At 37.8% G+C, this 15238-nt stretch overlaps 1 protein-coding gene across 1 annotated transcript; it reads right to left on the bottom strand.

The window, feature by feature from the left end:
• Positions 1–5100: 5100 nt before the first annotated feature.
• On the bottom strand, positions 5101–7575 carry LOC122643824 (disease resistance protein RGA2-like). Its single transcript, XM_043837400.1, has one exon. The coding sequence runs from the start codon at positions 7573–7575 to the stop codon at positions 5101–5103; it is 2475 nt and encodes an 824-aa protein (XP_043693335.1).
• Between the last annotated feature and the right edge of the window lie 7663 nt (positions 7576–15238).

Here is a 15238-nt window from a genome sequence, read left to right as displayed (position 1 = left end):
GATTTTTCTGAAATTAGTTCACTCTCTTAGTCTATCTTGCTCCCTCTCATTCACTCTCTTCTCTCTCTCGCAAACATTGTCGAAGAACATGGAGGGGAGAGATTGTTGGATAAGATGAAGGTGAGAAATTGCTTAAGACGGAGAAAGAGATCTGGAAAAAGGGTGAAAATCACCGGAAAACATCGAGAGAAGTCGTCGGAGAATGTAAACGGGAAATCGCTGGGAATATGCATGGGAACCAGACGTTTTTTAAGGAATCGGAATCGGAATCGCAATCGCATGAGTAGAATTGCCTTTACGGATCACGGTTCCTTTCGATTCGAATCCTGTGATTTGGATCAACCGATTCAATCGACGATCTGGATCTGAATCGGACATGATCGGAATATATTTTGGAGCGACGAATTCTTACCTTCTTGTGGGATTTTGGGAGTGGACCCAGCAGGACCGGGTTGACACCGATTGACACCGATTGACAGTTTAAAAATTTTGATTTAGATCTAAATCATCTAGAATTTCAGGATACCTCCAACTTTTTTTATTTATTTATAAATAAACTACCGAAACATGACTTCGGAATGTTGGGTTTTGGGTTCGATTAATGTGCATTGATTTATTGGGTAAATATTGAACTAGGTCTATTAATTATGGGATTGACTAATCCAATCTGTTGTGGGGTTATGAATTACTATTATATATAGTTGCCCTACGTCTCTGCCGTCTACCATTCGATTAATCGTAACTTTACTCACGCAGCTATACTGGGAAATTATTACGGAAAAACAGGTTTAGGGAAAGAAAAGGACGACTGAAGTAAAGGGAAATGTAAAAAAAATTGCATCAGTAATATTAAATAATCGAAGAAGTATCTTAGGCATCAGTAATATTAAATAATTGAAGAAGTATCTTCTTCATTGAAGGTTCATATATATTTTCATGAATTTTTGCGGGAAAATAAAAATTGAAGAAAACTGTAAACAACCATGGAAATTTATGACTATAATTGTAGGGTTGTCCTTACTCCTTATAAATTTGGCACTCTTCATTAAATTTGGCATTTATCAACCGGCCTTGAACAATGCCCAACTACGTCAAAATCAAAATTCGCCAAGAAAATGGGTAGATAATGTTTCTACACCACTCGTGCATAACTCTTTACTCTATTGGAAAGCAAGAAAGATTACAAAAGGCTCCATTTAAAAGTTCCAGCTCCCTAGACATGAAAACTATGAGAAATAATCATCAGATTCCACCAACTGCAATTCAATGGTTTGTTGAATGTATGCATTTTTAGAATTGACTAGCTAATAACTTCCATCGCAATCAAGTTAAAGAGAAAACATACAAATACGACTTGGATAAAAGACATTGTTTGAGCAAACATTAAAAAATACGAAGAAACAAAATACAGCAAAAAAAGACAGAGATTTAACGTGGTTCACACACTAATATAATGTGCTACGTCCACGGTCGATGCTGAAGATGATTCACAATGTAATGGAAGAAAAGTACAATGGAGATCTCTTATGAACACCAAAAATTGCAGCAAAACCACTCCCCAAAAACCCTAGCTCGAAAATCCTCAAAGCTCATCCGTTTTACTTTCTTACACAACAAGACAATAAAATATATAAATACTCCTTAAAGATGGGCCGATCTATCGAGTCGGCCCAAGCCTTCCACTATCATCACAGACCTCAGAGAAAATCTCATTCGGGTCGCCATAAAAATTGTTGGAGCGGGTCAATCTTCGAAAAGGGTACAAGATCGAATTCAAGACACACATAACAGACACAATCCCCAACATCAAGGTTATTATGAATCCATGATCCTTGCTATTTGTTCAAAGCATTATAAAAAAAATAGAGAGCAGGAATTCAGCACTGATAACAACATCGCCATATCACCAGTAAAATTCCAAAGGGGCGCTTGGTCAGAAATCCCAAATTCAATTTGGATAAGAGGCCTGGAGTTGCTGAACCCGCAAATAACACCACTCTTTTTAGCCACTAATACTTTGCTGCCACAGTTTGCCTTGCTCTTCCACAGGACCACAACCATCTATCAACAAGTGCGCAGGATTTCCATCTCTTATTAAAGTATAAAACAGTAAAATCAACATCATTAACTTAAAGACAAAAGATACAGAACAAGACTGAAACTCTACCTTCAGCTTCCCTTGAATGTATTATGAAGGCTTGAAACTTTATGTTCATATCCAAAAAAATCATTCATCATCAATCAAGAACAAAACTCAATCACCAACCCCAATTTCAATGAAGATAAAGAGGCACGAAGTTGTTAAACTCAGACATAATGCCATTCTGTTTAGCTATTATGATTTGTTGCCACAACTTGCCTTGCTCTTCCGTCGGTGCCATAGTTACCTGTCAAGAAGGGCAGTAGATGGTTTATAACTTCATTTCCATTTTTCATTTGCAAAACTGGATAATTTATCAACTGCAAAACATTGCATATAGTGAAATTGGTATATAAAATCTTAAAACTCAAAAGACAAATAAATCTATCATCATTTCTGACAAAATGACAAAAGCATTGTCCTTAAATAAATGATACAAGTTAGAGAACAAGCCTGAGACTCTCACCTCCAACTTCACTTCAAATGTAATATGAACGGTTGTAACTACATGTTCAGATAATTATTTCATCATCAAATAGCTACTTGTTCACTTTGCCTAGTGATTTCCATGTCGATATTATGTCAAACCTACACATATTATCATCACTCAACAAATAAGAAAACAAATACTCTGTTTAAGTCAATATATGAGCCAAAAAAAAAAAAGTAAATTTACTATAGAGACATAAAGATTGCAGGGATATGTGAATTCTGCGTCTCTCATGAATTCATAACAATCCAAATAAATTGATTTTGAGAAACTAAGCAGTATGTGTAATCAACCAACTTAAATGAACACAAATATATTGCATAACATAATACAAAATTAAGGAAGATCAAATATTTTAGATGAAAACAGGGAACAAGTAGCATTTAGCCAGATAAGTGGGCAAAATGAACATTCAAGGACCTAAAATCCAAGAAATCCAATATAAATCTAACCTTTTTATTTGATATAATGACATAAGTGCACACTCAACCTTTAAACATAATGTGCAAACTCTATACAATATTTTCAACCAAGAGGTAACTCGTTCAGCCTTATTAGAATTTGAGTCCAGTCAATATAACGAATATACTTACCGAAAAAAATAATATATAACGAATATACTACTGTCTCCTAGTTGAATTCAATGCAAACCGAAAAGCTTATCATCATATTTTACCCACTGTTGCAAAACAAATATTCTTTAATTTTAACTGAAGTTAGGGAGAATTGTGCTTGATTTCATTGCATTGGAGCGCCACATATTTCAAAGCCAACTGAAGTTGCATTTTCTGAATATTGAAGTGCAGGGTTGAATCAAATTTGCATGAGTTCCATCGGGTAGCTTTGATTCATAGGAGCTATAGCTAAAAAATTGAAGATGCAATTACGCTTTGCTAATTTAGCCTGGTAGTCATACCCTAGACCTGATATGCATTCCCATTTGCACGTCTAATGCTCTAAAAAGTAAACACCATCTTACATATCCCAACATCCCTTGGACATAAAAATAAAGAAGAAGAAATCTTAGTGGATACCTTAACAAGGGTCAGAAAAGGATGTTTTGCAAATTTCAACATTTGGGCTGGTGTCACTGTCACTGCCAATACACAGATGAGATAAATTTAGAGTCAAAATGCTATTAATAATATAGGCCTTGCTCTTTCATGCAACTAAATAAAAGGTATATAGTCTTAACCAAAAATAAAATAAAATAAAATAGAAGGTATATAGTTGTCTCTTTCACCTATAAAAAGTAAATGAAGTTGCCCCACTAAAAACGCAATGAATATAACAAGGGGAAAAGAACGCTACTTGGTTGCGTGGCACCTACGCCCAAACACAGGAGCATGTGAAAGTACTGCCTTGTCCCTCATGAAATAAAAAAAAACCGCATCTATGTTGATGCCCTTGTGTGCACTCTCATTGGCCCCCTGCACTGGTGCAAGCGCTACACGACCAAATAACAATCTCTTGCCCATATAATAATTTCAATTGTTCACTTGATCATGCAAATAGCTCTCTATAAGATCTGCAACCAGCACCTCTGTATTAGGGGGCTTTGGATTATCCCGCTACTCAAAGAAGAAAAATTTACCGGAATATTAATCCTAGCAGCTCACCCACTTAGACCAAGCAAACCTTGAACTTGTTGAGTAGTTTTGTTGACTGGTTAAGCTTAAACTGATGATCCAGTAGGCTTGGGCCAATATTCAGAATAATGAGAGACACATCTGCTGCAGGTGTCTTGTCATTAGAATAGTCAGATTGCTTTTTTTATTTTATTTTATCATCATCTTCATTTTTAACTGGATTAGATGACCATTGATTTGGAAGATCAAAAAGTGGGTGAAACATTATCAAACGATGGTACCACTGTAAAATAATTTTCTTTATCAGATGATATAGATATGGGTTATGAAATCCAGACAGGAAAATGATGAGAACAAAATTTTCCAAGAAAAAGGAAAGGGGGCTAGGAAGAGAGAGATATTGAAAGAGCACTCTTTGATTGAAAAAAGAGAACTCTAAAAAGTAAATGCATGCAGAATATATATTCACGTTCAAACCATAATCTTCATTTCTATTTTTCGAAGTACGGGGAAAAATCTTACCCAACTCCTTTAAATTTTCCCACTATTTGGATGGGAAGAGGACAATGCATCACAAGGAATGGACTTGTTCCAATAATTCTGGTTCCTTGCACATTTCTCAACTGCAAATTAAAAGCAGAAGGCACAGACGTTAAAGAAGCAACTGTTTCCCAAAACTAAAACGTGTTTAAAAAAAAGAAGAGCCAGGGAGAGAGAGAGAGAGAGAGAGAACCGGACCTGAAGAAGATCAGAGGTGTAATTTGTTTTTGGATGTCCCTTAGGTATCTTTAAGATTCCTTGAAATAAAGAGGCTTGAACCTTAGGGAGCAGCTCAGTTGACATGAATGAAGGGTACGTGAGTAGTAGACGTTAGGAAATTCCTAAGAAGACAGATTAGGACAATTTGAAATCTGAAGTACACCACGAGATGCGAGGTGCTGAATCCCTTCAGGCAGGGATGACAAATTATAGCAATCCCAAATCTTAAGCTCTTCAAGCGATGAGAAACTTCCCAACCTCTTCGGTAACGTCTTCAGAGCTGGACATTCAAAAATTTTCAGCTTTTTAAGTGCAGTGAGGTGCTGAATTTCTTTTGGTAGAGACGACAAATTAGAGCAATTCCTAATCAGGAGCTGTTCAAGTGATGAAAGACTTCCCAAGCCCACCGGTAATGTTACCAAGCCTGGACATCCGCCAATTTGTAGCAGTTTCAATGTAATAAGGTGTCGAATTCCTTCCTGTAAAGATGTCAACTTCTCACAATCTAAAACTGTAAACTCAGAAAGTGACTTGAGATGATCAAAGAAGCAGTCTGCAAATCTCAACAGATTCGGACAGTTACTGATGGTTAGCCTTTCTAATGTTGCTGGAGCAGGGCAATCAGGCAGAGATGCCAATCTTTCAAGATGTTCGATTCTCAATGTTTGAAGAGAGGTTAGATGGCTTATTCCTCCCCCCGAAAGAATTGGCACTCTTGTTAGCTTATTGCAACGACTGAAAGTCAAGTGGGTGAGACTAGGAAACATCGAAGACAGCCAATGCAAATGATTGTTGCTATGTTGTGCTTCTGTTGCTTCTACTGAGATTGTCCATCTCTCCAGATTTGGTGTAGAGTAGAGATAAAGTTTTTCTAGCGATGGAAATAATACCAATGGTTTTCCTTCTCCTTCTCCTCCTCCTCCATTATTGTTTCCCAACATCTCCACTTTATTGCATATGGACTCCACAACATCTAAATGCGTTAATTGGAGATTTCTAAGGCAAGGGAATTCGCCAATTAGTGGCAAACATTTGAGATTATAACAATTACAGAGGTCAAGTTCCATTAGATGCGGGAGCAGGGAAGAAGAGAGCATCCAACGTGGCATCTCGATGCCTACGTAATTTATAATTTTAAACTCCTTAAGATTTGGGTGCGGCTGGAGATTCCCCAACACTTGAATCCCTCGTTTTATGTCTTCTAGACATCCTTGCCCTCTATAATCGAATTTCCCCTTTTTCCAATCCAATTTCAAAGATTGAAGCTCCGACTTTTCCTTCAAGTTTGCTTCCTCTGCATCTCTAGCATCTCTTACATTTTCAAGCCTTCGGATGACTAATTTTCCTCGAAGCTGGTTTAGGCCATGCAACTCCCCAAGTCCAGCCTTCTTCCTTCCCCCTGCCGCCACAGCGAAATATCCCAAAGTTTGAAGAGAAGACAACTGCCCCAACCCACGTGGCATGTATCGTATATTTAGACCCTCATCCAACTCAAGATGTCTAAGGCTAACCAATTTTGTCATATCTCTGGGCCACTGTTTAAATTCCCCACAACCCCCAAGTCTTAATGTTTGCAGATTATATAACCTACAAATAGAATTAGGGAGTGCTTTGAATGAATTGCCGGAGAGGTCAACGTACCTTAATTGTTGCAGCTGGTAACCTATGGACTTCGGCACATGTTTGATTTTTAAATTTCTTAACTGTAACACTCGCAAGCCTTGCAAAGGTGAAATGAATCCAACACTAATTCCCAACTTACCATAATCATCATCATCGTGATGCCAATAAAGTGTCCGTAACTTTTGGGGCTTGTCATTCAAGGGTATCACCAGAGTTTGATGATTTAATGTGTCAGCCTTCTTAACATGAGAAACGATGTGTCGCCGGACTCCCCCTTGATGAGATATTATGTGATTACTACAACTACTACTACTACTACTATCTCCTGAGTAGTCGTAGTAGTAATCTTCTACCTTCGACCCTGCGACCCATCGTGCAAGATTATGCACCAGGTCATGCATTTTGCAAACCCACTTTTTCCTGCCAAAACGATCTACTTCTCTTAGCTCTTGGAAGAATGATCTCCATAACAATTCCCTGAAATACCTATTCCCAATGTCTTCTAATGTAGAGTGACTTCCCCCTCCTCTATTTGGTGGTGGTGGTTGGATGAACCCATGTGCCATCCATTGATGGATCAAATCATCAACATCTATTTCATGATCTTGTGGGAAAATAGAACAATAGGCAAAGCATTGCTTCAAATGGGATGGCAAGTGGTTGTAGCTTATCCTTAGAGCAGGTAAAATTTCTTGTTCAGGTTCGTTTTCGCGTTCACATAGCTTCCAAATTTCAGTATCTAAGACATCCAACCACTCCTTTTTGTTTCTTGTATGGCACAATAAACTTCCTAGTGCTTTTGCAGCCAAAGGCACTCCTCCACATTTTTTCACTATATCCCTCCCAATCTCCACTAACTCAGGATGATTGTTGTTTGCTTCTTCTCCTTTCCCGAATGCCCGTCCATTGAATAATGATTCACAATCCTTTTCATTTAACCCTTTCAAAGGGTACAATAATTTAATCGGTTCCATGATTTTTGCAACCTTTTCACTGCGGGTGGTTACCAAGATCATACTTCCCCTTGATGCCCCATCATCTATTAATAGATTTCTTAAACTCTCCCATTCACTTTTTTGTTCATTCCATACATCATCTAGGACAAGTAGATATCTCTTCCCAGAGAGTTTTTCCCTAAGTTCAGATACTGCTTTATTTTTCAGAGTTTTAAAATCAAATGAGACACAACCCACATTCTCGACTCAAAATGAGTCTTCACCCTTTCATCATTATAAACAAACTGAGCTAGTGTTGTCTTCCCTAAACCCCCAATCCCAATTATGGCAATAACCATCACATTATCCTCTTCATTACCACCACCTACGGTTAACAATTTAATTACATCTTCTTTTTCCTTATCTCTACCCAAGACCTCAGATTCAATTACAAAAGGGTAGGTACCAGGCCTCCTATCGTCATCATTGACGTCCCTATCCACCCTTTGAAATTGAGCAAACACAACATCCGCTCGAATACGATCAAACCTCTCCATAATATCCTTTATTTTATGACCCATTTTCAAACTAAATTCAAGTGGATTTGAACTTGAACAGTATCTGCGTACCTCTTTTGCTACCATGTTGTTCGGAAGCTCCACTTTCTGTCGTAAGGCTTCTGTTGCGAACTCATCCAACAGATCTTCAGCATCATAAGCTACATCTTTAAGCTTTCTCAACCAATCTTTGACCGCATGGTTCATCGCACCCTTCGTCTCTGCGTCCAATAATATGGCATTGATTGCGGATAAAGAGTCCTTGAGTTTACTCAGTTCCTTTTTCGCTCCTGATGCTAGTCCAATCTCTTGGACAACAAGAGGAGTGCCCAAAGCCACTAAGATTTCGATTATAAGTCCAGAAACGATTGCTTCTGCCATCCTTAATTTCTTGGTTAGGAAGGTCAAAGATCGAACTCCTGGACTTACAACAACGGCAGGAAGACAATAGTAGGAGATGGAGGATTAGAAATTATATGGGACAATTGTATTAAAGAGATAGAATAGAGCTCACAAATTGGGAATTTGTAGAATAGAGGGAGAGAGATCAAAATGGGGCAATTATTGTCCGGTTCCTCTACACTGGTAGAAGGGCACCCACGCAGACGCGTCTTTCTTGGCAGTCAATCGCTTGGTGGTAGAGGTGTTTCTCCGGCTTCTTTTGATTAAAAAAAATAATAATAATAAAATAATTAAAGAATCTTTTGTAAGATGGGAAATACTGAGTAGGGGTTGAAAAACTGTGGAGATCGAAGAAATTTGTAAATAACCATGGAAAATTCAACCCAAAATACAGCTATTGATATACCTTTATTAAATTAGCCATTCAATAGCATGGGGTAGACTTTGACTTTTGGGATCTTTCTGGTTTCGATCAGTTTTCATGAAAGTTCCTCAATACAATTGTAATGCATATATATTGCACCAATTCCAATGATAATGGTTAACTTTTTGGGATTGATGTGTGGTTACACTTTCATAAAAAAATTAAAAAAAACTCCAATGAGAATGGGAGTCACTGCAGATATTTGATAACAAGGATCGAGATCTCGGTTTTGGACCTGATTTTGGATCTAGTTTTGGATCTGGTTTTGGGAAGACATGCTGAATCTTGTTTCGAGGTTTCGACATTGGGTTTCATCCATATTTCGATCCTGTGTTTTGTTTTGATCAAGGCCAGAAACTGAGACAATTCGAAGATTTTGATCAGTTTTGACAGAGATTTAGTTCCATGATTGCAAGTGATTGTTTAATTTCACAAATCATCAAGGACTTTACAAAGTTATGGTGCAAGATAAACATGATAAGATTTACATCAGGTAAACTGTAACTTTTGTAATATTTTTTTGGGAAAAAGTTTTCTGTCCGGGAGTGTGGCCTACGCCTACACTCCCATGAGTCTATCTCTCTCCTCCCCATGTGAAAAGATACTTCTGCCCCCTTTTTTAAGGATGAGAGAGATAGACACATGGGAGTGCTGGTGTAGGCTACACTCCCGTACAGAAAACTGCCTCCCTATTTTTTTTTGTATTTTGAATAAGTAGAACTTCTCTCTTCTTTTTCTTCTTTCTTCTGGGGGGATAAGCAGGGAATCCTAGGGCCCTATAGAATAAATCCTTTATTTACATCCTGTAATATTTATAACCACTAGAACCATCAGGTTGTATACCAGTTACTTTATGGGAGAAATCTACAAGCTAGGAACAACCTTACCTCTACAAATTGTGTGTAAAATAAGGCAAGGCCATCGGCCATTCTACAGGACTCCTTAAAATGCCTTCATAATAATCAGAAGAGGCAACCCAACACAGGGTCAATTACAGGCTTACAGAAAAGCTTGCCATACTCTACAAAATCTAATCATCTTGAGTACATCCAAAGAAGGATATATAGGATTTGAATACAATTATGAAAGAATTACTTATCATTAGTAATGATGTCATTTTAAGAAGATAATATATCTCATACCATGGAGCTCACATACCCATCTTGCTATTCTTTTTTCCAGTATAAGGAAAGGATTAAGAGAAGAAAAATATCACCTGATAGCATGGAAGAAGATATGTTCACATTAATGAATTGGGGGAGGGAGTAGACCATTGGTTTTGCTTCATGAAGTATAAATAAGGTACTTCCAGGGAAATGGCCGAGGGTGGGCCTTGGTGCAACGGTAAGGTTGCTCCATTGTGATCAAGTGGTCACGGGTTCGAGCCTGGAAACAGTCTCTCTGCAAAAGCAGGGGTAAGACTGTGTACATTATGACCCTCCCCAGACCCCACAGTGGCGGATAAAAATGGGTGTAGGAATATGGAGTATGACGACGACGAGATCCCCAGTGCTCACATGATTAGTATATGCAGTAGTAACCTTAAAGTGTTAGTAGAGTTCATGAAAGCAGTATGTCCACAAGTGTCTATATGCTTTGATCAAGACCGGATGGATATGCTTTGCTTGAGAGCAACTAGACACAAAAAGGTTTGGACATTCAACTTTAGAGAAATCTTTTCTTATCAGATTCTCCTCCTGCTGCTCTAGTAGCTTCAGAACTACTTACTTCTCAGTTAGGTCATCAGACCCTCCAAATCCTCCCAAATAAAGTTTGTTAAGGAACCTAGTAATCTACTGCTTAAAAAGTGGCCTGGCATGAGTTACTAAAAGAAAGAGTAGCCTTTTCACCAAAACAGAGAATTTATATAAATTCATTTCAGTATGATGCAACCAATCTACTGAGGAATATTTAACCTTTCTTGGCCGTGGCTCTTAGAATATCTTTGGCAGTTCATCAGATATACTACCGAAATTTGGGTGGAGAAAGTTTCAGGTGGGATATCTTGGCTTTTTCGATTTGATGCACTTTCAAAAATAGATTCACTTCTTCATCTTCATAATTACATCTACTTTTCCTCTAGGCTGCTTCTTGACAATGTTGTGTAAGATTGAGGCGTGGGAGTCTTTTTCTAACCCCCAATGGCATAGAGATAAGGGATAAAAATCCTCTGCAGTAACGGTGGGTGTGCGGTGCCCATCCTGTAGCACGGCAGAGGCCATGTGTGCCATGTGTCCCCTGCTGTGCCGCAGGATGTGCACCACACACCCGGCGGTACTGCAGAGGATCCTGGTCCAGAGATAAGCATGAAGCCCATTAAGATGGGATTCTACACCTTTTTTTGTACTTTGCACTCATTGGAAAAAATTTACTTCATTCACAAAAAAGAAAACAAAGGGAGATAAAAGGCCAGAAAAGGTAGGCACTTCAACTTCATTGAAACTAGCACAGCTATCCATATACATGTTGTTTATTACAAAGGGGGCCTTCTTACTGGGCCCAGGGCATGGACCTTCAACTCCTGTAGATTATAACAACGTAACCATTATAAGATCCAAAATATTTAGAAAAAAAAGAGTGTCCCAGTGCACCAGACTCCTGCTACTGCAGGATGCTGCAGTAGGGGCAGATGTACGCAGCCTTACCCTGGCTCCGCGGAGAGGTTGTTTCCATGTTTTGAACCCACCACCAGATGTTTGCTATAGTGCAACTAAACCGTTGCACCAAGGCTCCCCCACTCAGTATCAAATTCTATATCTTCTAACAAAAAAACACTAAGACATCCCATTTGCGACAATAATTCATAACAGCATTTCTAAAGAGGGGGGTGGGGGTGTAACAGAGGAGCCTTGGATTCATTAAATCCAGCAACACATTCTCATGCAAAAAGGACAGAAACCACCATTTCATGGTTCCTGCCAAGATATCATCTGTGCCGAAACTCAGCAGGAAAGATTTCTATACACTGATGCAGATAATATCCTAGAATTGCCTGCAGAGTTAAACTTTAAATCCTTAACCATAGAAATGAATCCATTAAAAACATAGTTGTTATCATTTTCTAATGCTGACTGGAGTCACCAATATCTTTGGTGAACCCATTAGATATGGGTCTTGATCCTCAACAAATGAGACAAGGGTGTAATCAACAGAAATTAGAAGGAAGGGTAGACAAGGGTGTAATCAAGGGACCCCCTGTTCATGAAACACAAGGGCTTTCTGGAGCTTTTCTGCTTTCACCAGGAAAATGGGTAGATGAATGTTTCCATTTTTTGAATTGACTAGCTAATAACCTCCATCACCATCAAGTCAAAGAGAAAACATAGAGATACAATTTGAATAAAAGACATTGTTTGCAAAATATGAAGAAACAAAACAGAGCAAAAATGACACAGAGACTTAACGTGGTTCACACACAGATATGATGTGCTACGTCCACGGGTGAAGCTAAAGATGATTCACTATGTAATGGAAGAAAAGTACAGTGGAGATCTCTCAAAAACGCCAAAAGTTGAAGCAAAACCACTCCTCAAAAAACCCTAGCTCGAAAATCCCCAAATCACACTTGTTTTTCTTTCTTACACAACAAGACAATAAAATATATAAATACTCCTCCAAGATGGGTCGATCCAGAAAAGATCGACAAAAAAAAGTCAGAGTGGGCCAATCTTCGAAACAGGAACAACAAGACACACATAACAGACATCAATCCTCAACATCTCTGGCACCAAACAAGGTTATTGTGAGTCCTTGCAATCCATGATCCTTGCTATTTTGTTCAAAGAATGATAAAAAATAGAGAGCAGGAATTCAGCACTGATAACAACATCGCCATATCACCAGTAAAATTTCAAATTCAATTTGGATAAGAGGCTTGGAGTTATGTCACAGCTTGCCCTGCTCTTCCCCCGCACCACAACCTCTATCAACAAGTGTGCAGGAACATGTCAAAAGGTAGACATATCTATTACAATCTCTTATAAAACAAAAAAAATCAACATTATTAAACTAAAGACAAAAGATACAGGACAAGACTGAAACTCTACCTTCAGCTTCACTTGAATGCATTATGAAGGCTTGTAACTTTATGTTCATATCCAAAAAATCATTCATCATCAATCAAGAACAAAGGTCAGTCAACAACCCCATAATGCCATTCTGTTTAGCTATTCAGATTTGCTGCCACAACTTGCCTCAGTCTTCCGTAGGCACCATATTTATCAGTCAAGAAAGGCAGTAACTGGTTTATATCTTCATTTCCCTTTTTCACTTGCAAAGCTGGATAATTTATCACATATAGTGAAATTGGTATATAAAATCTTAAAACTCAGAAGGCAAATAAATCTATCATCATTTCTTAAAAAATGACAAAAGCATTGTCATTAAATAAATGATACAAGTTAGAGAACAAGCCTGAGACTCTCACCTTCAACTTCACTTCAAATGTTATAGGAAGGGTTGTAACTACATGTTCAGATAATTATTTCAACATCAAGTAGCTAGTTGTTCACTTTGCCTTGTGATTTCCATGTCGATATTATGTCAAACCTATGCATATTATCATCACTCAACAAATAAGAAAACAATTACTCTGGTTAAGTCAATATATGAGAAAAAAGTATTTTAACTATAGAGACATAAAGGTTCCAGGGATATGTGAATTCTGCGTCTCCCATGAATTCGTAACAATCCAAATAAATTGATTTTGAGAAACTAAGCAGTATGTATAATCAACCAACTTAAATGAACACAAATACATTGCATAACATAATATAAAATCAAGAAAGATTGAGTATTTTAGATGAAGACAGCGAACAAGTAGCATTTAGCCAGATAAGTGGGCAAAATGAACAAACAAGGAGCTAAATTCAAGAAATCCAACTGAAGTTATGGAGAATAGTGCATGACTTCATTGCATTGGAGCTCAATATAATTCAAAGCCAACTGAAGTCACATTTTCCGAATATTGAAATGCAGGGTTGAATCAAATTTGCATGGGTTCCATCGGGTAGCTTTGATTTATAGGAGCTATAGCAAAAAAATTGAAGATGCAATTATGCTTTGCTATTTTAGCCTGGTAGTCATACCCTAGACCTGGTATTCATTTCCATTTGCACGTCTAATGCTGTAAAAGGTAAGCACCATCTTACATATCCCAACATCCTTTGGAAAAAAACATAAAGAAGGAAGAAGAAATCTTAGTGGATACCTTAACAAGAGTCAGAAAAGGATGTTTTGCAAATTTCAACATTTGGGCTGGTGTCACTGCCAATACACAGATGAGATAAATTCAGAGTCAGAGTGCTATTAATAATATAGGCCTTGCTCTTTCATGCAACTAAATAGAAGGTATATAGTTGTCTCTTTCACCTATTCTTAAAAAGTAAATGAAGTTGCCCCACTAAAAACACAATAAATATAATAAGGGGAAAAGAACGCTACCTGGTTGCGTGGCTCCTACGCCCAAACACAGGAGTGTGTGAAAGTACTGCCCTGCCCCTCATGGAATAAAAAATTACATCTATGTTGATGCCCTTGCATGCACTCTCATTGGACCCCTGCACTTGTGCAGGCGCTACACGACCAAGCAACGATCTCTTGCCCATATAATAATTTCAATTGTTCATGAATCATACTCAAACTAAACAGCAAGGCTTGATCATGCAAATAGCTCTCTATAGGATCTGCAACTAGCACCTCTGTACTAGGGCTTTGGATTATCTCGCACCTCAGGAGATAAATCTACCGAAATTTTAATCCTTGCTCACCCACTTAGACCAAGCAAGTCCTGAACTTGTTGAGTAGTTTTGTTGAGTGGTTAAGCTTAAACTGATGATCGAGTAGGCTTGGGCCAAGATTCAAATTATTGATGAAACATCTGCTGCAGGTGTCCTGTCATTAGAATAGTCAGATTGCTTTTTATTAGACATATCATCTCCATTTGTAACTGGATTAAATGAACAATGATTTGGAAGATTAAAAAGTGGGTGAAAATTTATCAAAGTATGGTACCACTGTAAAATAATTTTCATTATGGATATGATTATGAAATTCATAAGACTTCTTTTTTTTTTTGGGGGGGGGTAACCAAATTCATGAGACTTCAATAATATTTGTAACTGGAGATCAGATTTGCCCCTTGATTTTCAGTACGAATCAATTTTAAATATTACTTGGGTCTAGGACTACGAAAATGATAGAGCAGATTGGGGTTGTAATGATTTGCAATGTATGAAAAAAAAAATCAACTAATAAATAATTTTGAAGAAAATTTATAGAAAATAAAAGTGAACAGTATATAGAAGACTATGTTTGGATG

This window comes from Telopea speciosissima, chromosome 10 (genome assembly GCF_018873765.1).
Source record: "Telopea speciosissima isolate NSW1024214 ecotype Mountain lineage chromosome 10, Tspe_v1, whole genome shotgun sequence".
Taxonomy (NCBI): domain Eukaryota; kingdom Viridiplantae; phylum Streptophyta; class Magnoliopsida; order Proteales; family Proteaceae; genus Telopea; species Telopea speciosissima.
This window is presented reverse-complemented; position numbering and strand designations above follow the sequence as displayed.

What these genes read in the sequence shown, in the direction of transcription:
- LOC122643824 (XM_043837400.1), bottom strand. Translation starts at nt 7,575, where the DNA reads ATGGAACCGATTAAATTATTGTACCCTTTGAAAGGGTTAAATGAAAAG.